The sequence below is a fragment of the Chaetodon auriga genome, chromosome 18 (genome assembly GCF_051107435.1).
Source record: "Chaetodon auriga isolate fChaAug3 chromosome 18, fChaAug3.hap1, whole genome shotgun sequence".
Lineage (NCBI taxonomy): Eukaryota > Metazoa > Chordata > Actinopteri > Chaetodontiformes > Chaetodontidae > Chaetodon > Chaetodon auriga.
This window is the reverse complement of record NC_135091.1, coordinates 14,680,817-14,704,978: the sequence shown is the minus strand read 5'-3', so window position 1 is coordinate 14,704,978 and position 24,162 is coordinate 14,680,817. Positions and strand designations below refer to the sequence as shown.

General features: G+C 42.7%; 1 protein-coding gene across 3 annotated transcripts; it reads right to left on the bottom strand.

The window, feature by feature from the left end:
- Positions 1 to 6: 6 nt before the first annotated feature.
- Positions 7 to 23,224, bottom strand: LOC143336288 (mitogen-activated protein kinase-binding protein 1-like). Of its 3 annotated transcripts, none has more exons than XM_076756353.1 (33): positions 22,906 to 23,224; positions 21,807 to 21,898; positions 19,822 to 19,881; positions 19,666 to 19,723; positions 18,323 to 18,493; positions 18,020 to 18,157; positions 17,253 to 17,435; positions 15,971 to 16,131; positions 15,516 to 15,705; positions 14,932 to 15,063; positions 14,649 to 14,836; positions 14,471 to 14,562; positions 14,214 to 14,339; positions 13,765 to 13,835; positions 11,600 to 11,721; positions 11,430 to 11,505; positions 11,234 to 11,345; positions 11,049 to 11,112; positions 10,591 to 10,701; positions 10,329 to 10,486; positions 10,030 to 10,067; positions 9,134 to 9,334; positions 8,885 to 9,030; positions 8,618 to 8,757; positions 7,691 to 7,882; positions 7,285 to 7,351; positions 5,883 to 6,026; positions 5,238 to 5,410; positions 4,264 to 4,893; positions 4,064 to 4,151; positions 3,853 to 3,941; positions 2,353 to 2,438; positions 7 to 1,811 (listed from the first exon to the last, which is right to left on the bottom strand). In XM_076756353.1, the coding sequence occupies exons 1-33, from the start codon at positions 23,005 to 23,007 to the stop codon at positions 1,572 to 1,574; spliced, it is 4,641 nt and encodes a 1,546-aa protein (XP_076612468.1). In that variant the 5' UTR covers positions 23,008 to 23,224; the 3' UTR covers positions 7 to 1,571. The 3 variants fall into 3 exon arrangements, with proteins under 3 accessions (XP_076612468.1, XP_076612469.1, XP_076612471.1); XM_076756354.1 differs by having other exon boundaries at positions 5,238 to 5,407; XM_076756356.1 differs by lacking the exon at positions 22,906 to 23,224 and having other exon boundaries at positions 18,323 to 18,491; positions 21,807 to 21,859.
- Positions 23,225 to 24,162: the final 938 nt, after the last annotated feature.

Below are 24,162 nucleotides of genomic sequence, written 5' to 3'. Positions count from 1 at the left end.
CAGTGTTTTCACAGTTTATTTCTTAAGAGAGCTTAAAGAAGAACAGTGCAACAGTTTGAAATTATACGACAGAAGAACAGAGGATCATTCTCTTCCAGACAAATATGAAATCACAGTGGAGCATTTAAATCAGCACAACAACAACAACAACCTGCACAAATGTACATAAGGACCTTACAGGTATAGTGCTCTGCAGTGAGGGAGACACCATTGGAACAAACATATGCTCAGCCTAAAGAAAACCTCTTCCCAGATCCACCATCTGACACTTACTTCATACCTTAATACCATCATTTCTATCACCACACCTTCACTTAACTTCCTCCAACCCCACACTAAACATGCTTAAACATATCCATCACTCAATAGTACCTAACAGAACCAGTTCTGGCCCATTAGCAGTTGGACCAAAGGGAGTCCATCTGTGCAACACTTTGGTCAGGAGCAAAACGTCTCGGCTGACTTGAATGACTGGCCAGATTGAAAACTGGTTGAAATATTTACTGTACGGTTCATGTATTGGTCATCACTCATGATTGGTAACAGGTGATAGCGTCATGATCGGGTATGAAAGAGGCATCTTCAAAAGGCTCAGGCATTCACAAGCAAGGATGGAGCGAAGTTCAACACTTTGTGAACACATGACTGTTTGACTACATGGACTCAGGAACACTTTGTATGACCTTTGTCAATGAAAACAGTTCATTTGCAAATTATCACATTCTATTTTTTTTTATTTTTTTTACGTTTACCCAACTTTTTTACGAATCATGGTTGTAATTGTACACACAAGAGCATGAACCCTTCGAATTTGCACTCAGTTGTCCAGAATATGAACGTAGCATACAAGATACAGCGTCTCCAAATTCAATCAGTTGCCATATTCCCAAGCCTTGGGTGGGATGAATGTGCTTTTAGATTTGAATAAAAGCACATTTTGACTTGAATAGCCCTATGTTACTTGCTGTAAGACAGCCCTTAGGACACATTTTACATTTTTATTGAAAGAAAAACTATTTATTCTGTGCAGTAATTGTTATGTTTTGGAATGGAATATTGTACCCTGCAGCCTTTAGGATACTAATGAGGCTTTAGTCTTGTTAACCTTTACCAAAACATAACCATCTTTAGCACAATCACTTAAACAGTGCTCAATACCACAACATGAACTTTGTGACCCAAATACACTTTTTAGCCAACTACATCTTTTCACTACCTGAGCTCTTCATGCAACTTCATCGTCTGTGTTCCTCTGGCATCTCCCTTCCTAACAATTGTGCTTCACTACTGCGCCGTATGAAATTTGATTTTAAAAAGTGGAAAACAGACAAAGAAGAGCTATGGCAACTTGAAAAACAAGGCAACCTTTTTCACCCGTTCTTTTTTCAGTGCATAATACTCAGCCTTCGTTTCTCTCAGCTTCTCCAAAATTTAATGACATCTCATCTGCTTTCAGTCCATGAATACATTGCCAAAAGGTCTCTGTGCAAATAACAAATGTAAAATTCACAGTGCTTCTGTGTCTGTGAGCATGTGCATACATACACATAGCAAACATACAGTCCATCTCCTCAAGTCTTGGTGTCTAGTCTCCTCTCCACAGACTTCAGCAGCAGCTCAGCGTACTGCTCCAGCAGAGCCAGGGCCTTCTCTCCCTCACCTTTGACCTCTTGGTCCACTTGGGCGCCTCCGCACTGTGAGGTGGGATGAGGCAGAGAGTCCAGCTCAGCCTTGACTGTCAACAGGGTCTCAGACAGGATGCTCCTCATTTCTTTTTGATCTTCACTGGGCTGCCGGCTGCTCTGAAGCACCTGGTTTAATTGAATACATGCATGTGAAAATCAGTGAGAGAGCGGGGCAGGCAGACAGACATACAGGTAGATTTTACATCCAGGTGTCTTTTCTATGTTTGATCTGATCATCAGATTATAGATACAATGAGCAGAATTTCTCGATTAATCACTGCTTTGTTTAGTCATTTCATCAATTTGTCAAACAACAGGAATGAACTGAAAACTACAAACCAGCAGCATTTTCTTAAAAAAAACACCTTCCTGTCGACGACCTAATCAATTAATGCACTTACTGCTTTAGCTCTATGCTAAAGGAAAAAGGCATGTGTGAAAAAGGTGAGCTAATTCACATGGATTTCACCACAGACTGCGGCCTCCGTAGAGTAACATTAACTCAGACAAAGTAGTGCATTATAAGAAGATTAGAACAATAAGAGGAATATCTCTGTCTATTCCCCTTTTATCTTCCCGATCGTCATTCTTCTTATACCGTCCTTTCAGGCTCTCTGAACCCCCACATCTCCCCTGTTTCTCATATCTCACACACACACTCACTGACCGTAGTGTAGAGCATGACGGTTTTCCTCAGACTGTTGTGAAGCTCAGTAACAGCCTGCCTACAAGTTTCCAAGGTGATAGAGTGATCTGCAGAGAGAGAGAGAGAGAGAGAGAGAGAGAGAGAGAGAGAGAGAGGACTCTTTCAAGTATAGCACAGCATGCAGCAAACCAGAGACGCCCATACTGTACTGCATATACACACAAACACACAGCTATCGAGCAGTGAAGCCACACTGTAAATGTTGAGCAAAAAGGTTGAAGAGCATTCAAAGAAAAGCAGGAATAAATTTGGTGACAGAAGAGAAACACCACATGAGGAGGCTGCTGCACAAATCCACAGAGCCGGAGCTGTGCGAGCTGTGAGACTGAGCAAAGTGATTTCACAGTTTATATCCTCCGGCAAAACACAGTTGTAGATACAAATGTGGACTGGATATCACTTAATGGCATTTTGGGCTTCTGTGTTTTCAAATTGAAAGGAAACAAAGTCTGTTGCCTTCTGCGGCTATCAGCAAAAACACAGCAGGCGCGGGAGCATGAAGAATAGGATGAAGGAGTTATTTCAAGATTCATCTCATCATATTAACTCCATTACATACCTTTATTTACTGAGTGAGTGAGCAACGTGAGGAAAACAACCTGCACAGCTCAGCGCACAAAGTTAAATAATAATTGTGCATTTATGTCCTTGTAAATGCAATTTAGTTTTCCTTCCTTCAGTGCTCCGTTTAAATAGTTTGTTCCATTTTATTGTTTTTATTCTATCCTTATTTAAATATTTGGATGTCTGTTTATATGTATTCTGTGTGTGCAGCAATAAAAAATCCTTTAACCTGAAACAAAAGGTAATTACTGTATGTATCATCAAAAAGAAGCAATGATGTGCAAATTCCTCTGCAATCTTTCTATTGGATTAGGAGGCCCAATATCCTGTGTGCAAACATGACTACTACAGGATTACATGAGGAGTCCATCATGGAAAGGGTCTGCCCTTTGAGGAAGTGTGAATCTGCTCAGCAAGCGTTGTAACAATCAGCTGTTTTTGATATGTGTTCAAGTGGAACATCAAGCCAGCTGCACGGAACTTTGGTGTTTGGTTGGATAGCAATTAAAGCTTTGAGCAGGATCGCACAAAGCTGGTTCAGTCATGTTTTTATCATCTCAGAAGCAATTCAAAGATAATCTTTTGTCTCCTCAGACTTCACTTCTGACGGTACGAGACTCAGGGTGACATTGTCTCCTTTGTGTTCCTCAGCTAAGAGATCTCAAAATTCAAGAGTAGAATTCAAAACTTCCCATGTCCCTTCATCTGTGGACTCGCTCATGTAATTTCAGTATTGACAGCAGGAAGGCGCAGAGACAGGCGGAGGAGCGTGAGATAGACAAGCAGACTGACAGACAGGCCAGAAGGCAGAGGGCGACGAGTGTGAAGAGATGCACTGATGAAGAGGAGGAGCAGGAGCAAATGACAGGTTGGTAAAAGAGTTCTGAGAGGACAGACCTGGCTGTGGGTCAGCGCTCAATGTGTGGGCCTGTTCAGGCACCAGAGGGCACTCTTTGGCTACAGCCACCTGGTCTGGCTCCTTGGCACTGGGAAGAAACATCAGAAATGTGTCTCAGTTACCGTGTTAATGCAAAATGTGAGTTATCAGATTAAAAGAGAAGAATAAAAACTGACAAAATGCATGTTCAGAAGGGGTGTAAGAGCGTACCTCTCTGAGCCTGAGCCTCCCTTCAGCTTCACTGGTAGTGAACTTGGCAAAAAGGGATCCAAACTTAGAGACAGATGCCTGGCCAGTGCTGAAGACAACAAGAGTAAAGAGTCCAGTCAAAATCACACACAGGCAGTCTTTAGTTCCTTACTTGTGGCTGTTTGTGTGTCAGATCTACAGTATATGGCTGGCTGTCTAACCTTGCCTTCCTGGAGTAGGTTTAACATGACATCCAGGGTCTGCAGTAGGAGTAGTAGCCCTCAACAGGCCTTCAGACCAACTTGAGCCCTGCATTGCCTCCAGGCAGAGGCTGCGACGAGGGCTGAGAGGCTGCTTGGGGAGCGGGATGCGAGAGGGCGGGATGTTCTGGGTAGAAGGAGTGGGTGAAACTGTAGCTGTAGGGTGGGGAGGAATCGGGGAGGGAGTGTTTGACCGGGGACAGGATGAGAGGGATGCTGATGAGACAGAAGAGGGGGCAGCAGCGACAGGAGATGAAGTGAGCAGGGGAGGATCGCCTTCCAGCTCCCCACATGACCTCCTGCTCTTGGGGAAGGAGGGGGAGCACGGTGGGGTGCGCATCTGCATTCCCTCTCCCAGAGAGGAGGAGCGGCTGCTTTTGGCCATGGAGCTGGCAGTGGGGTTCATGTAGGAGTGCTGGGGCTTGAGTTTGGGGCTCTCCCAGGGCAGGGGAGACTGGGGGGACTGTGGGGAACCAGAGGAGGGTGAAGAAAAGTGGAAGGACGGCCTGGAAGCATCGTGATCCAGGAACAGCAGCTGAGGTCTTTTGCACAACTCCATTCGGTCACTAGAGGGCACAGGTGAGTGAGGACCTGGAGAAAAATGCACAAGTGGAGATTAATATGACTTTTTTGGGGGGTTTTTTATGGAAATATAAATACATTTAATTATGCTGTGTAACTGGGTGACTTTTAGAGTTATTGAATAAATTTCTGCCAATTCCAGCTACTTATGCAAAGTCAGAGTAACTTTTTTTGCATATTTCACAAAAGATCCCCATACAAATTCTGTTTAAATAGACTCTTGAGGAGGTATAACCGTCTCACAATGTTCACCTAATGAAGGTAATGTGGCTCATTGAATAATCTGACCCAAATATTACAGAAATGGCAGAAAGCACATAGTTATAACTAAACAATGGGATGATGAAACATACAGTCTGAGGCCAGGTTCTGGGCAGAGTGTGATTTCTGTAAACACGTCGCTCTGTCCAACAGCAGTGGAGCTCTGGATGGAGGGTTGGACAACCTCCACAGGTGGGACCCTGAAGTCTTCTTCTTTAGGGGTCTATGGGTAGGAGTGGCCTCTCTCTCTGGAGCATCTCCCCTGCTGAGAGGCAACATGGCAGCGGCTTTAAGATCACCTCGCACACAATAACACAAAAACAAGCAGTAATGTAAACACCAGTTGTGTTGATTCTTTTCCTTCTCTGTGCTACATTTTGGCTACACTGTAGCAAATTGGTCTAACTGATTTGCATGTGCATAATTACTTTAGATGAGACTTCAGTTTCTCCCGACTTTTGTTTAGCCTTATCTATTATTAATATGGAAGTAACCGCAGAAATGTACTGGTTGTAAACAGTGTAAAAACATTGTAGCCTTGTGGGACCTCAGGAAAGTCCTGTATGTGTTATATTGCATTCGTGCTGTGTAGACTTTCATTATTATTTCATAAACATTTGTTTACGCAAACAGAGTACCTTTTGTGATTTTTTTGTTCTTATGCCTCGATGATTCATTAATCAAAGTCTGCCAAAGCAGCGCTTGTCTAAAAATAAACCTAATGCATTTCTCCTTACTGAAGCCTCCCACTCCTGCCAGGGGATGCAGGGGTCTTGTCCTCAGTGCTATCCTCCATCAAGGGTCGTACTTTTGACACAGGGGGCTTAGCAGAGTGGCTGCCTTGTTCCTTTCCATGCACTTTGGCAAACGGAGAGATAGTCCTACACAGAGAGAAGGTGTTACAGGGTTAGGACAGCAGTTGAGTAAAATACACAATGTGAGTTAAGAGGATGCTTAGATATTTGGGGACATGCACTTATTGAAAGATGCCACTCTCATGCCTGTATGCTAAATATGAAGCTATAGCCAGCAGCTTAGCACAAATACTGGAAACAGTAAACAGTAGCCTGGCTGTCAACTGCCCACCACCTATAGTCCAGCTCATTACCCCCAGTAAACCACATGTTGTTTTGTACACATTAAACAAACATAATGTAAACTGTTAATTAGTGAGCTTTAGAAGTGCTGGTAGGCAGAGTTTATGACCCTTGGACAGAGCCAAGCTAGCAGTTTCCAGTCTAGCTAAGCTAAACAACTGCTGGCTGTAGCTACATATTTACTTTACAGTCATGTAGTCATGTAGTCAAGTGGTATTTTCTAAAACATTGGAAACATATAATAATAAAATTATAACAAATCTGTTTTGCTAAATGAGCAGTTGAACAGTTTGGGAAAATTATCCACAAGTGAGATGAAAAGACTGAGACTGCTCTCATGTCTGGATGCTAAATATGTAGCTACAGCCAGCAACTTTAGCTTAGCTTAGCATTAAGACTAAACATGTCTTAATGTTAATGCTTAATCTGTATAAAACTGTAGTGTGGAACAATTTAGCATTTTTATGCGAGGGTTGTGTGCTGGGCTGTTTCTTAGCCAGGAGCAGTAACCAGGCAACCAGCAGAGACCATCAAGTTACTGTCTCTGGTGAGGAAATAGTCTTTCACATGGCCCCATATAAAATGCTAATTTGTTGTTACACTTCTACTTTGCAGCTTTGCAGCTGTTTCCCTATTTCCAGTCTTTGTGCTAAGCTAAGCTAACCGCCTACTGGCTACAGCTACATATTTACTGTACAGAGTGTGGGTGGTATCCATCTTCTCATGCAACTTCTGCAGGAAAGCCAATAAGCATATTTCTCAAAATGTTAAATTATCCCTAATATCATACATCGTTTTACAGTTAAATATCTTGCTGCATATTAATTATTAGAAATAAAAGGTAAAAACTTTACAGCATAAAAATGAACCTTCCCACACACATAAAATTACCCAAACATTAAATTAACAATGTCATTTCAAACTGACAGTTTGGCCAGCTGAGGATGATACACAGATGGTTTAGCAGAGCAGTGTGCGTGAGTCCACATGGGTTTGTAATTATAGCTGTGAGTCCACACTGGTCTGAAGTGGTCAACAGTACCTGTTATTATGTCCTCTGGCCAGGAAGCGTGAAGACATACTGAGCCGAGGGACTTCGCTCTGGTCAGCTGTGGACAGACAGGAAAAAACAAGAAGGAAAATGGAGACAGTGGCCGAGAGAGAGAGAGAGAGATGAAAAACAGACAGTCACACAGAGAGAAAAGGAAAGAGAAACAGAAAGTGGATGAGAAACCGAAAGCCTGATCAATATTGTTTGCATGTCCAAGTACATGTGAGGACATTTAAAGGTACAGTTCAAAATGTTGGCAAATTAACATATTCATTTTCTGGCAGAGAGTTAGATGCACATACAGATATGAGTCTTATATCTGTTAAATGTAGCTTAATGAAACAGGGTTTGACATCCTGGAGGCTTATTGCCAGGCTAACTGTTTGGGCTCTCCTACCCATGCTGCAGCTCTCTGCCAGCGTCTCAAAGTTCTGCTTCAGGAAATCTTCTTGACTGCGGTCAGCAGTGCCAGTCACTGTCCTCAAAGCCTCATCCATACTCGTCACTTCTGCCTTTTGCTTGTCTTCCTCCCGCTCTTCATTCTCCTCGTCAGAGCTGTCCTGGCACAGGGACTCCACATCTGCAGAATCTGAAAGCACAAAGGAGAAAAAGGTAAAGCTGAAATTCAAGGAAGACAGAAAAAAGCATTTCCAAACACTCCTTGACCTTGGTGCCAAATAATCCCTAACAAATGACCAGCTAGAACACTGAGGCTGATGTGGTAGCATTATCTGACATATTTCTATCAGGTCTGAAACTGAGAAAATCCGACACTCTGTGTGCTCAAATCCCTCTCGGCGGGTATCAGCTTTTCTGTATGTAGCTGAGATGTCATGGCTTTCATGTACGTTTTAGCTTGTCATTTTAAATCCAGCACTTGACACACTTTGAGGAAACATAACTTAACATAGCAGCAATGTAGACAGATAAAAATACTGACATATAGCATAGCACTGTGCCTTTGACATCTATTCAAAATTCCTTGGACATTAGTCTGTTTTATTCAGGCCTACTCTGCTATTATGCTGCCTGCAAGCTGCAGTAAGAAAACCCCTCACTGAAAGCCTCTGTGTGTAGAAATAGTCTATGATTTTAGCATTTAAATTAATAAAATGATTATTATTTTACTATAAAATATAACTTATTATTGATAGTACCATGGGGGGGCGCTAAAGTCTGAAATTTTCTAAATGTGCATATTGTGGGTTTGAGATTTAATGCAAGCAAATGTTATTTATTAAGTTAAATGAATGTCAATCATAACTGCGTATTGCTTGAGCTTTTTGTAATGATTATGTCTGTTGCGATCAGAGTAAGACGTCACCATCCAGGATGCGCTCCGGGCTGGACTCCCTGCTGTCGTAGCCCAGAGAGCAAGCGCTGTCCGGGCTGCGGCTTTCCTGGCTCTCACTGCGGATCCCTCGCCCTTGCATCCTGCAGTGCTGCTCCTTCACCATGTAATCACTGACGTAAGAAAACAGAGAGCGGTGGAAACAATGAGGAACAAGGGGTGGAGGGAAACACTGAGCCAGGAATAGAAAATCACTTTTGTTCTCTCTCGGCATCAGAGAGTCCTGGGCGGGGGATCTACCTGCCCTGTGGACTTGTCTCGTCCTTGTTCTCCTCGGGGTACAACACGGCCCCATCGGTCCCTCTGATGCCCTTGGATGGGTGCGAGGACAGCCAGTCAGTGTGCGGCCAGGGCCGATGCCTCTTGGCTCTCTCTTCCAAGTGCAGCTGTAGAAAATGATAGGTGACATAGCAGTGCAATTACACACACATGGATCCATGCGAGCAGCTCCCTCTTTCTCTCTCATTGACATACTACATCCATGCATACCACGGGCTCCTGGAGGCTGAACGTGCTCTGTCTCTCTCTGTCAGGAGGGGGGCAGTTGGGGTTTTTCATGTGAGCAAAGGTTTCCAGTTGCCTCAGGTCCATCATGGATTTAACCATCACCTCCAGAGAGCCCATGCGGTGCGACCAGCGCCTGCGAGGGCGCTTGGAGGAGTCAGAAGTAACCTGGCTGACAGCTCCATGCTAGAAAGGATGTAAAGGAGGTGCATAAGCTGACACAGTGAGCCACGATTCCTATTATAAAAGACATGATATCATGCAGCAGTTCTGGAAATTAAAGTCGACAATTTTCCTCCAGATGTACACATCTCAGATGAGGCTGTGTGATCTAGTTTTTAGTCCTCCCACTCTGGCTGTGTATTTCAGAGTGGATTTCACATAGCCTTTTATCACTTTCAAGACTTAGCAGGAGGGTATATCTCCTCTGATGCATCACAGAGGATTTAATCTCATGTATGGTAGCATGAAGCCAGAGATCCTTCAGCCACTTCAGCCCCTCTGAAGCACTGACAGAAAACTAAAAGAGGTAGTAGTGTAGCATTAGCTGAGCTGCTCATCAGCTGTCCATTCTACATATTCGAAGCACATACTGATTATTACATGCTGTTACTAACTATGAAGCATTTGTCAGGAGGTGAATCAAGTACAAAATATGTTCCCCACCCAGTTTATTTCTATAGGAAAAACAAGATGCAAAAATGATGGGCTGATTTTCATCATAACAATTGATGACAATGGGCTTCACATTAAATATTTCTGATACAAAAGCATTAAAAAGCATTTCCAATGTTTGTTATTTTTCTTTGAAACTGAATCTAAGCAGGTATCGCTAATGGACGGATGATAGCAGTCTTTTCAAATTGAATATAACCACCAACCTTTGTCAACTCCCAGTCCTGTCCTTCATCTGAGCCACCTGTTGAAAGAGCACAATAGTTAGAAGCCTGAAAATAATGAAATAACACTTGTTTGATGTCTGGATTGGTTCTATCAAAAGCTGCTCTCCACAGAGAGAAAAAAGGTCAGGATTACTACAGATGGCAGGCACTCCCCAACACAGGTGGCTACACCCAAATGAACAACATGTAGTCACTGTTACACAGTTGGCTGCCTTGAGAAACACCTGGATCAGAGTCAGCACTGTTTGTGCTCTCATTCACATCATACTGAGACATACCTGTGTCCTCCTCGCCATGGCTGCTGTCAGAGGAGGTGTTGGTTGCGTTGTCTTCTGGGTCGTTGGGGTCATCGTTCTCTGCTCCATCCTCCTCCTCTGGTTCACGGTCACTGTCAGAGGACAGACCAGCCAGAGTGGGGGCACTACGCACCTCTCGCCTGGAGTAACACAGTCAGACTAAATGATGAGCCCTGGGTTTATGGAACCAATGCAATCTGTGAAAACTCCTCAGGAGTTGAAGGTGGTGTGTGTGTGTCCTCACCTGAGACTGGAGGTCTTGCAGGGTGGTGCGTTTGGGTTTTGTCGGAGCTGGCAGAGCCTCTCTCTCATGCTGATTGTCAGCTCCGGAGCCAGTCGCCACACAAAGATACAGCTGGGAGATAAAAGCATTCAGGCATTAAAAATTCAAGATTTCATTTCAGCTTGACTATTGAGGAAACTGTCTGCAAACACATTTCCTCACTCATTTCCTCTGGCAGCAGAGGCTGAGGACGATTTAAATTTGAGTGCTGCTCCAATCCTGGTTCTTTACAGTGGTTTTATTCTACTCATATTTGGATAGCTCACTGTTATTAGCTCCAATTTTAAATATAGAGCTAATTCTTGGAATGCTGATAATATTGTTTTACAAATACGCCAAAATTGTAATACTCTAAATGCTGGCTTGTCTCCTGTACACTCCAGATTACCAGAGTCTGCACACACGGGACTGTTTCTCACCTGTCCCCTGACACAGAAATCAAGTGCTTGCAGTCGTTGGTGAACTTCATTCCAGTGACAATCTCTGCAAAAAAAAAAAAAAAAGCTTCCTAACTATTCCTTACAGCTATAAAACTGTATTTACTCACAGCTGAATTTGACAACATAAATATGTGTGTGTGAGGTGCAGGTGTGTGTTCTGTCACCAGAGTGTCCAAACATAGTGGCGACACACTCCCCAGTGTAGAAGTCAAAGATGCTGATGTTTTTATCGGAGCAGCTGGTGGCGATGTATTGACCCGATGGATCGAGCTGAACCTGCCGGGACCAAAAGAGTTCTCCAGTCAACACACTGTATGTACAGGAGGGGACAGGCATGTGGACTGTGGAGGAAAATGTTACCCTGAACAGACTGCCGTCCTCACTCAGTGATCCCTTGTAGAGTTTCTTCTGTTTGCCACTGCTGATGTTGAAAATCCTGCAATCAGAAGGAAAAGAAACCTCAAAGATTCATTTTCCCATTGCTAACCTCACCGACCTTCAAATCCACGCTCACGTGCCGACATGCTCACCTGATGCAGCGGTCCTGACAGCCAACAGCAGCGTACTTGCAGGTGGGATCTACATCCATGTCGTACAGTGTGGTCTTTCTCACCATGTGGTGAGAACGCCTGAACTCTGTTCCTCTGTCAGTCTGCAAAACAAATAGAAACACATGTCAGCTCTGTGCAGCTTTAGCATTAGATAGAAATGTGCTAATTGAAACTTTGGGAAACATTCAAAAGGTAAAGCACATAAGGTAGAAAACAAAAGCTTTGATATAAAGTCACATTAGTCACTGAATTGGTCCACAGTTAATCTACCGAGTGCATCATTCTGTGTCAGCATCTTTCATGGATTTACATATTAAAAACAGCTAAATGACTGACATTACATCTTTATTTTGCAGCTAACTGATGGTTATCACTATGGTTAATGAGCCATTTTGGGAATTTGATTACGACTAATAACTGACCTGGTTGTGCAGTAAGTAAAGCTTGCAAGAAGCATTAATTGAGTTCTTCCACCTGAAGGTACTGACCTTTACATTCTGCATGTTTGGCCCCTATTTTCTGCCTCTTTTCCAAAGTATTGTATATAAATATACTCAAAACTTAGGCCCATTTTAAGTGGAATACAGTCATTATAATTTACCTTGCAGCTCCTCTCGTAACGTAGAAAGCTAAAGCTAATCCGTAATGGATAATATGCAGTATGTATACTGTTTGAAAATAAAGTGACAAATGTGATGTATTCATTCAGATATCTTAAAAGTTGCAGAGATCAGGATGAATCAATGTCAACATATGCATGGCTGATGTGCTTAAAAATGCATGAAAGGCACAGTAAGTATTTGTCTCAGTTAATGTTTGGCAAAATGTGTCAGAATGTGCTTGGAAAATTGAAACATTTTGTTCAAGAAACATCATTTTTGAAGTGTGGTTTATAGAAAATTGGTGTTTGTGCAGCCAATCATACACACATGGTCAGAAAAGACTATTTTGCTTCATTTAGAATCCTTAAAAACACAGATAATAATAGGAGGCAGCATAGAGGATCCTTATTTATATCCTGCAGGGAGTTCAGGCCTGTCACAACAAGTTTCCACAATGACTACTCCATAAATGTCTGGATGATGAGGAGAAATTTTACTGAGGACTAACAAGCCATTGTTTATTGTGCTCCACAATGTTCATGAGTCACTGCTGTGGCCTGAATCGTGTCTTAAGTTTAACAAGAATGTTGTAACTTATGCAACTCTGACTGAACAGAAAGTTGTCCCAGTAACCCAGAAGCAAATCAAGAGGAAAGGCTGCGGCAAGATGCCTCCTTTATGGCATTTAGTTATACAACTCGCAGTCTAAATGCTCCTTTTGTGGTACATGCTGCAGAGCTGTATTCACCAAGCTAAATAGATGGTGTTACTGTTATGCTGCACAATGAGTCCTCAATGTGAGGAATTAATGAATTATCTGAGTGAAAATCAATGAAACAGCAAAAAATGTTGAACCCAGATTAGCTCCTTGTTGTGTCTTTTATGGCCAGAGAGAATTCTGAGAAGTTCTTGGAAATGATTTTTTGGTGTAGGAAGTAATTCTACCGTTTAATCAGTGTTCCTCTGTATCAAAATATTAAGCAGCAAATCAGGACAAACCAGGCATTTTACAGCGATTTGAAATCGCTGCAGGATAAGATTGCCTCAAATGGAGTATAGTTCCAAAATATTGGGAACATGTGCAAATGAGGCAATGATGCCGACACGTAGACAGCTTAGCTTAGCGCAAAGACTGGAAACAGGGGCAAAGAGCTAGCCCGAGTAAACACATGAGATTTAACAATTAGTGAGAATTGGGGAGATTTTAGAGGTGTTATCAGGTGGACAAAGCCAGTCTAACTGTCTACATCTGGTTCTATTCTTGGTGCTAAGCTAAGCTAACAGCTGCTGGCTCCAGCTACATATCTTCACAGCACACAGACGTAGGAGTTGCATCCATCTTCACTGATTGTCAGCAAAAGCCAAATCTATTCTTACACAACCCCTAATATTGTTCTACTTTAGGTGTATGTCGGTGATTTTCAGTCAGCGTATTAATGTTTTTATGGTCACTCATGGGTTATTGGACGCCCAATAGCAGACTGCACCTGTGGAGAGATAAGTGCTTTGATGGTGGCTGAATCCTGCTCAGACGTGTCTTACCTTGTGCGCCGTGCGGAAATAGATGCTCTTGTCTGCCCCACAGCTGATCATCCTCACCTTGTTGTCATTGGCTGAAGAACAAAGACAAATATTTAACAATGCCTTTTTTGAGCTTTAAAAGAAGTTTGTTGAGTTATTGAGTCCTGTAGGCAATGCAAAAAAACTATGGCAGGCCTTCATCAGTCAGCTCCCACTAGCATTTTCAAAAGAATTTAAAAGGAAAAATCTATAAATGTACTCTCAAGTGTTGACTAAATGAATTCATTAAATACAAAATGAAGGGCAAGAAAAGGCTTTGCACATGACAAACAAAGTTGTCATCTATTATTTAAACAAGAAGTGTTGCAAGTGAAATAAAAGAGGGACTTTGTGTGGGACTGAATGGAGATGAAAGCGTGGATTAAGAAAAGATTAGCTGTCAGATGTTGACAGTGTCTCAAGTGGCTCACCAGCAAAGCGCACGGCTGTTATGGATGAAGAGTGCTCGTCGAGTGTCTGCACCAGACTGTAGTCATCCTCAGCATCCAAGACATGGATCAGACGGTCCCTGCTAGCTGTGGCCAGCAGCTTCAGACCTGACAGTGATAAAACAACTTAATCACATATTGTGTAAACAGCCAATGCACAAATAGCCATCCACACACACACACACACACACACACACACACACACACACACACACACACACACACACACACACACTTACCAGTTTCTGGTTTACTATATTCAAGGCAGAGGATCTCAGCATCATGGGCCTCCACTTTCAGAATCTCCTCCATGCTGCTGAGGTCGTGAACCCTGCAGAATATAAATTCATATTTTGTTTTAGTGATGGAGGTCATCCCAGTCAGTCATCACTCATAGATTCAGCCGTCTTGTCTTACCTCAGCATCCCGTTGCGATCTCCAGATGCCAGGTGTTTGCCGTCTGGACTCACGCAGATGGTCCTGATGCCAGTCCTGCTTTCTGCTGTCTGCCCATCTCCTGGTTTGTCTGCATTCACATTTGTTGTACATTCCGGGTCCAGTAAGGCACTAGTGTTTCCATCTATGTAGATTATATTGAGGAGATCCTGCCGGGCAAAGACAGATAGAGAAATTTGACTTCTTATGTCTGCGTTTTCTTTTGTACAACATGAAGACACGCGGCATTTAAAGCCAAACTCACACGGCTGAGGATGTTCTGAGAATGTGCCCAATCGTCCATGCGCCACAGCCTGATGGTGTTATCAGTTGAACAACTAAGAAATGCACCTGATGACAGACCAGCACCCAATCCTCCAGGAACATCTGGGAACATCTGAGGAAGGACGAGAGAGAAGGTGTTAAGTTGGGTGGGGGTTGAGGGAATATTAATTACATGATGCTAAACAGTAATTTTGAATGAATAAGGCCAGCCTAGACAAGCCTTCATAAGCATAACTATGGTCAGAATGACTGCTCAAAAGCTGTAGTTCTATCTATAATACAATTAAGAATGAATTGCCTTTTAGTATGATACTAATAGTTAATTCAATTTAACTACCAACAACAAAATATAATAATAGCATCCATCAGTGAGTCCCACACTGGTTCCCAGTTTAGTGGTATAACAAACTGCTCAGAGCAGCCTAATTGTATTGATCAATCCTTCAATGTTTCCCAATCAGTGGCCTGAGTCCACTGTCTACACTCTGAATGAGGGGCTGGTTTGAAATACGTGTCACTGTGGTTAAAGAGGTGTGGATCATCCACTTCCTCCAGCCTGTTTACCTCCAGGTCCCCGACACAGGCAGCATGGAAGAGGGCAGAGTGCACCTTCCCCACCCTGTTGACATCTCTCACATCCCACACGTACAGACTGTGGTCATTATATACACAGCTGAGCCAGCGGCTGACGGGGTCGTAGGTAACAGCGATGGCATCTGGGTAACGGGCGTCCGTTTTGGTGGAAAATAGGTGGCTGATGGGAAGGAGATTGGAACACATTTTTAGAGGTCATGGAATAACAGCAACAGATGTTTTCTTAGACATACTAACAGACTTTGACCAGGGGCGGGAGAGGCTGACTGGGGTTTGTGGGCCCTCTATGTATATAATAATACTGTGCTATTGACTTTCTCAGAAATAAGAAACACTTCAGAGTTATTTTGACCGTGTACTGTTGCCACTTAAGATGGGACACACTAATAGCAGAGAACATTTGGTCCTGCAGTCCTCTTCCTCACCTGGCCTCCGTGACGGCGGAGACGTCAGAGCCGAGGGGGTGCGGCCGCGGCAGCGTGCAGACAAAGTGTAGGTCAACAGGGCTGAAGGCTCGCACTGTTCCATCAGCACAGCCACAGAAGATCATATCCTCAGACAGAGACAGAGACTGGGCCACGCCCGTCTGTAAGGCAGGACACAACAAGCACATAAGCTCATTTCACAGCTCCATTGTTTACTGATGGGTTAGTTCTAAACCTGCGGGTAACATAAAGTCGATTTAAGTGGGTGAGTCTTCCACCATCCGGCCTGTCAGTAGCGATAAAGGTTACAGAAGGTTGCAGCGGAGCATGAATGCGTCCTCGTTGGCGTTCTTCCAAACACATCCTGTACTTGTCTTCGTCCTTGTTGCTAATCCCTCTCTGATCCTCCAACAGAAGGCAGGATCAGGAGCCACACACCTTCATCCTCACCTCTTGATTAAACACCACAGCTGAACACTGACCATAAACAGTAATGGATATATAAACACACTCTAGATTAACGGTGGTAAAGGTAAATTAGATGAGTGAAATATCCCAGCAAAGATGGAGACATGGCATCGCAGTTATGTGCTTTCAAAGTTACAACTCCTCCAGCAATTAATGCCACAATGCCATTTAGTCTTTACAACCGCTCGTCAATCTTAGAGGAAAACTTGGCAGCAAAACGATTGTTCTGAAGCTAGAAAAGGGACTTCAACTATAAGCAGTACTATAGCAAAGAGAAGGTTGCTAATTGCACACAAAAAGCAATGGAGAGAAAGAAATATTTCAACATTTAGGAAGTACGCTTGTTTGCTTTCTTGCCCCTGGACTTTATGATATAATGACTGAGTTCAAAATCTTTTCCTTTAAATTACTTTGCTCCAACAACATACCTAAATGCATCAGCCTGTAAGATTTTATTGAAAGTGACCTCTGTGGTTAAAACACAGCAGTGAACGTTAGCACACTTTAGCTGGAATGACACAGCCCATTCTAATATGGGGTAATACAATTAAAAAGATTAAAAGTAGTAGTAGTATTTAGTAGTTTCTAGTAGCATTTATATGGCAATTAGGATTTTTATAATCTGTACATAATACACATATACATTTTTATTTCTTCTATGCCACTGTTTTGGCTTTTTAATACTTTGCTGGCTGTAACAACTTAATTTCCCCAGTGTGGGATCAATAAAGTTTGATCTTATCTTATCTTAGTGGTAGCTAAAGAATCCAAAAAACCTCTTGTCAGTTTTGGATACTTCCTGTGAGTCACTCACCTGTAGGTCCACCCACTTGTCCAGCATCCTCTTGCTGTTAAACTCACATAGCAGGCCAGAGGAGGTGATGCAGAAGGTGGAGTCAGATGTGGAGCCCCGTCCACAGGCCACATCACAGAAGAAGTTATTCCTCAGCTCTCCCAGCAGCCCGGAGCGGCCCAGCAGGGGGACAGGGGCACTGGCCTAAACACCACAGAGGGCTGAGGGTTAGCTGGTGAAGCTCAGACTGAAGTGCCTAAAGCAGAATACTGGTTACATCTCATATTTCTGTGCATTACAACCCCTTCCTGTCCTTTTGAAATGAGTGCATGTGTGTAGTTTTTTGTGCATCATTGTTAAAAGTGGAACTTCTTGGTGTGAGAATGAGCTTCAGAACTAACAAAGAAAGGCCAAGCAAGTAGCCAAGGGTATTGCAGTTAAATGTGTGACTAATATTATTAAATTATTTCCCATTTCATTATTTGAGTGCTTTCTTTTATTTGATTATGCAGCAGGCAGTTGTTAAGCTGTGAAGAAAACTGTGTGAAGTTCATGGAAGTGAACTCAGCTCTGGAACAATGGAAATCGGAACTGTTACAAAAGCAAACTCCCAGTTAACTGTGATAATTTGTCTAGTTTGGACAGTCTTCACACTGTGTAAAAATGGCTGGGGAGGGATTCTTCTGAAGGTAGAAAAACGACTCCAACTCCAAAGGGAACATTGCAACTTGTATGACTGACACAGACTTGATATAAAAAAACACACCATTGTCTTTATCATTCCATACCTTGCTGGCCTTACAGTGGTCCAGATACCAGAATTTGATGTGTCTGTTGCCGACAGTTACAAAGTAGGAGCTGTCCTCGGAGAAAGACACACCTGTCACCTTACTGGACACCTTGTTAGCGGCAACTACTACATCTTTCTGGAAGAGAACAAAACAAAACATGTTTAAATCATAGTCTTCTGGGAGCTTCAGCACATTTTGATTGGCTACAAAACATATACAAAATGTCTTGACAAAGCTAGGCTAGCTGTTTCCCTCTGATTTCAGTCTTTATGCTAAGCTAAGTGTGTGAGTGAGGCATACCTTCCAAGCCCAGACATTGACAATCATGTCATGCTGGTTTCCCACACTGACAATGTATTTGCTGTTGGGGGAGACAGCCACGCAGGAGATGCCATATTTGTGCGTCTGGAGCTCGGCCACCTGTCTTCGTTCGGCCACGTCCCACAGTCTCACCGCTGGTCGATGGCCACTCTAGGTGGAGAGGGCGTGAGTAACAGAATTAAGTGAGAGAAAAGAGTTGACTGTTATTACAGAAAAGCTTCATTCCTATGTCTAAAGGTCAACGGGCAGTTTATCCAGCTCTCTGAGAGATAATCCTCTCTGCCCTCTGACCTCTTTTCACTATATACAGTTACCTGTCCCTCGACCTGTTCACATTATTCTCTCTCAGGGATCAAAAGGTCAGCAGGCTATTTGCGCAGTCTCTTACTTTAATATGACCTTTCAAAGGTCAGAGTTAATAGGTGAGAGAGGACAGGCAGCCTGAAGGATGCTGCGAATGGATGACATTCAACTAAAGACTGAGCTCCATCCAAAGCAGACAGAAAGAAAAAAGAAAGACAAATAAAGATATGCATGTCTGCTGCCAGTCTGACCTTGATGTCAGCTCGTTTGGTGAGTGAGTGTGTGTGTGTGTGTGGGACATTTCTTATCAGGTTATTCACTCGGTAATATCTTAAACTCTTCTCCTCATTCAAGGCCTTCAGAAAATCCTCTGACAGAGCCGTGATGCTCTCTAAAGGAGAACCACGGGAAGTCTGCTCGCTGACTATAATATTAACATTCGGCTGTAAACTTGTTTGCATTTAGTTTCATATAAAAATCAGCTTCAGTTCTGTAAAAACTGCAAAATGTGGCATTTGGTTCCTTTTGAATGGCAGCAGAACAGCCTACCCTCGTGGTATTTGGTTGTTTGAACTTTGCTCTCTGCCGTCATGGCAACTACTGCTTGCTCATCCACTTACACAGAGAAGTCTTTAATCGGCTTTGATTGGCTGGAGCGGATTAAGATGGTGTGTTTTTGTTGAGGCGCACACTGCAGCTACAACACCAATGCAGATGTCTGAACTGTCTGTACATTGCAGTAGAACAAGAGGGAACCCTCGCTATGGGCCTAAATCCTGCTTGGATGTTCTCAATGAAACATGCACAAGTGCAGCCTGGAAGGATGTACTTGTCTAAACTAACACTAATTCTACTACAATGTTAATCTCATGAAGGTCAAAAAATAAAGTTCTAGGAAGGATAAAGGGAGGAAAGCCTGGGTATTTGAACAGTGAGTCCAAACATAAAGAGAAATAAGACAAGATGCTGAATTCATGTGAAGAACAATGCATCACAGATTGACGTGCAGGTAGACTCACCTCTCCAGTGACCAGGTACTTGCCATCAGGAGAGAAGGACAGAGCTGTGATGGTCTTCCTATGAACAGTGAGAGAAAGACAGCTCAGCGTGACTCATGTTCAGGTAGTTTTGACAGTTTAATGTTTCGTTTAAATGCAGATTATATCTGTGCGCACCTTGAAGTGATAATGTGGTGCTGCCTGTTCTTCTTGGGGTTCAGCAAGACGACCACACACCTACACAAGAAAGAATATCATCAAAATGAGTTATGTTTTCATATATATTGGAACAGACAGAAAACCTGTGCTTGGCGTGTACTCCTTGTGCTGATGTAATGCTTTTGTGGAAGTGGAAAATTTCCATGGTCGCTTTCTTTCAAGTGTTTTGTACCTATATAGTCAGGATATATTCAAACAAATGCAAACACACATTTTCAGGTCAACAAACAAATGCCTGAACTCTCTTTTCACAGAGCGTACTTGTGGCATAGCTTACAGATGCTTGCTGATTATACCACATAACCTTGTGAACATTTCAACTCTGAATCCATACAGCATTACTCTAATGGCAAATAATACGTACAAAAGTAAGCCAGATCTTATTCATCTCATTTGATTCATAATCAAACTTTATTCTGTGACCTGTTTCAATATTTTCCATAACACTCATGCATTTGCTCTTCTGGGCATTCATTCAAAAATATGTTTATCAACTCTGAAGAGGGCTTCATGGTGTGCTGACGTTAATCAAAATGACAAACAGTGCTACAGAGGTGGGTCACACAAGGTTGAATGACAGTTTAGAAGCTTTTCTAAACTGTAAAACAATGCAGTGAGACAACTTCAGCTTCAAGGATGCTGAACTGTGTGCCACCAAATATCAGTTTCATCAGTGAAAAAAAAAAAGGTTAACTATTTAAGGAATAGTACAACTATTGGTGAGTTCACTTGTGAGGGTGCTGGTAGGTGGATTTTGTTACTTGAACACTTACTTGAACATAGCCAGCTATCTGTTTGCCCCTTTTTTTACAGCCTTTAAGACTGTGTTTCCCTAAATGCTGAACTAACTAACTTTTCAGGAGAACATTCTGAACCATCATGACAGAATCTGAAATATAAACTGCATGGAAATAAGAAAATAAACTGGTCCGAAACGTGACTTTACCCACCAGTGTCAGTGTCAGTGTTTATGCTGTATTGCCTACCCCATGTGATTCCTCTACCCCTTATGTGATTATGCTGTTTCATATTCAAATAATCCAGCCATAACCACATTGTTTCCTGCTAATAAAACCGCCACTTCACATCCTTTTCAAGAGCAGCACAAAGACCAGCGATCCACCTGTTTGTGAGCTGCCTGTCGTTCAGCTCCGTGCCAGGAAACTGCATTCTTGGTACGACAGCTTGCGCAGATTTAAAGTGAGACGGCAGGTGGATTGCCAGACTGTGCGCAACTTGGGAAGTGTAAAGCTTGCTAAAAAGACACACACATGTCCACATATGTGCACAAGGGTGCCCATGCTTGCACGCACGCAGACACGGACGGGCAATCACAAGTTGCACTTGTTAACATTACAATACTGGAAACAGCCATTGACCTTCTCAGTATTAATACAGCTTTGTCAGAAGATTTGAGAACAACACAAAAGAGACTCGGTGCGCTGCTTCTGTTCGAGCCCTGCGGGAGCCGGCATGCTTGCTCTTGAACTCTGCTTTCACCCGGGTGGTGCAGCAGCTCTGAGGCCCCCAAGCATTGCCATTGTAGATCTAAATCCTCAGACCTGCAGCTCACACGGCTCATTTTTTTAAACTCTGCACTGAGCAAGTTAACATAGCCAGTGTCACTGTTTGCACAGAATTAATAATACTACACAGCGCTCTTTACATCAGTGTATCACTGGGAGAGTCAAAGGAAGCCTGCCTGAGGACAGGATAAAAAGAAGCTTTGGAGTTTCCCTGATGAGAAAGCCCACAGAGCTCTACTCCACAGTCCTCTGAGATTGTGCAGAGATAACACACACACACACACTGAAATTTGCACATTAAGCATCTGTGTGAGGTAGAGTGGATATGATAAGGAAGCTGTGAGTGCACAGAGTGTTGATAAGTCAAAGGTCAGATGTCAAGATAAGGATGCAGGAATAGCGTCTCTCTCTTCTTACCCTGCAGGATAGGCAACTAGTCCAGATCGGGGGTCACAGGCCAGACCACTGTTTCCTGAAGCAGTGATTCCCAGAACCTTCTCCAAAGTCACCTGGAGAGACACACACGGCAGTTTTTTTTTTCTCTTTCTGAGGATTTCATCACAGAGTGAAGTGAAAGTACAGTTTGTTGATGCACAGATAAATGCAGAACTCAAACTAGCAGTGATGTAACTAAGCACCCCCGTCAATGAATCAAAGACGGAAATAGACCGGTTTGATTACGACATGTGAGGACGGTGGCTAAGGGTCAACTAATGTCTCCACTAAGTAGCTCTGCTGTTAAAAACACACACTTCAAATAACATTGATTCATACATTATTTAGTTTCTGCACGCCTGCATTTGTTCTATGCCTGCTTATTTTCTCTGTGATGAACCATCTGGTCTTTCACAGATAATCTTGACACTAAAATATATTAGAAGTCATATTATAATTGAATAAACATGTTAAAGGTCAGGTTTGACCTAATAATTAAAGAGAGGACGTGACAGAAGGCAAGTGTGTCTGTCGTGGGAATTACAAAGCAGCTGTCAAGTCGTTGATTATCTGGAGTAACATGAATGAACTTGAGTCTGTGCCATCCTGCTGACACATACAGAACAATGACAGTAATGAATAAAATGCATGGTTTCCACTTTGTCTCATATATTAAGTGTACTTTTTTTACTCACTTACTCATAAAGCCCCTTTTATTAAAAGCTGAACACACTGGCTTTACCAAAGCTTTGTAAATAATTTACTAGTCTTAATAGATCAAATTGTAAGAATGACAAGCACAAATTCTGTATTGGGGAAAACTGCATTCTGCTTGCATTTTTAAGTTTTATTTGGTAATAATGCAGCCATGCATGTTAATTATACATAACAAATCCTTAATAACATGCTTAATAGATTTCCTGTACCACCCAAAACTTGTTCTCCTTAATGGCTGATCCATACGCATTAATAAATGATTTTTTAACATTAATAAAGCCATTAGTTAGAACTTTCTACATGTTTCTTATGCTGTTTGGATCAGTAAATCCTGCAAAAGATCTACAGTAATGTTCTGAAATACCTTGCTGCTGAGATTCTCCCTCCTGTTCTTCTTGTGCTTGGTTGACGGAGAACGCAGCAAATTCCTGATGCGACTCTTGATCGTGAATCCATCTCCAGGCATGTTGTTTGAAGCTCGGTGGCACTGCTCTGAGAGTTGCTGAACGTCCAGGTGAGCATGCAGGCTGCAGAGGAGGATGAGCCTGTAATGATCCTCCCACCGCCAAACCTCCACCAGAGGCGAGCTGCAGAGGTTGATAAGGTCGGACCGTGTCCCTGCTGCCGGGACGCGTGGACACTAATCCCTCGCGTGGGTTTACGGTTGTTCTCTGCTGTCTTCTGTCGCTTCACATCCAGCACTTCTCCTGCAGCTTCCCAACACTTCTGGACTGATGGCAACGCTGCGATTTGCGCTGACAAGGAACAGAAAACATCAGACAAACAAACAGAAAAAAAAGAAAAAAAAAGAAAAAAAAAAAAAGCCAGCGCTGCTCAGCTGTTTGCCTGCATGCCATCAGCAGTTTAATCTCAACCTGTCTCATGATTACATCAATGGGTGTTTTTGTTGCAGTTGTACCTAATTGATTTAATAAGATTAGAGACTGAGGGCGGCTTGCAGCTGAATGGCGGATGTTTGGGTGCTGCAGCTCTTTGTCTAACTGCGATAAATGTTATCTTCAAGCACAATGCTCCATTTTTTTCTTGTTTATATGCACATTTGCTGTAGTTGTGTGTTTTTTTTTGATGTTATGAGGACTTTTTTGGAGTTCACTGTGATCTCACAATTACTTGTAATGCCTGTGAATGCAACCTAGTGCCTGTGACGTGAAGGCACGCTGATGCTGAAACCTGTAGTTTACAATATTCTGGATCTATAAAACGTAATTAAAGTGATATTTTCTCTGTAATAGCAAAGCTCTTTACCTGGAAAGTGATGTCTTACTTGATTTAATATACTTAAGCATCTTAAAGTCACGTTGTAACATGATTGTCATTCTCAAATGTTTAACATGTAGAACATTTGCATTGAATTGAGCACGTGCTGTTCCCGACTAGACTTCCTGTCAAAGTAGACCACGCCCCGCGACGACGCCGGACCAATCACAATCATTGCTGAAATTCTTGGACGTTAAACATACAGGGTCGTTCATTTACTACTCATGAATTCAATGCAATCCAACAGCCCTGTAACATATCAAGTATTAATATTCATCAAAATAATTTGAGCCGTTTTGAAGAAGCGTTTTCCCCACAGACACCAGGCCTCAGCAGTCAAAGT

Bases quoted from the DNA above. Each gene is read 5' to 3' on its own strand.
- LOC143336288 (XM_076756353.1), bottom strand. From the start codon at position 23,007: ATGCCTGGAGATGGATTCACGATCAAGAGTCGCATCAGGAATTTGCTG. The intron at 11,346-11,429 runs GTAACATTTTCC...TGGTCCCGGCAG, and splicing joins AGGACGGCAGTCTGTTCAGG to GTTCAGCTCGATCCATCGGG. The intron at 10,487-10,590 runs GTGAGGACACAC...GTGTTACTCCAG, and splicing joins TGCAAGACCTCCAGTCTCAG to GCGAGAGGTGCGTAGTGCCC.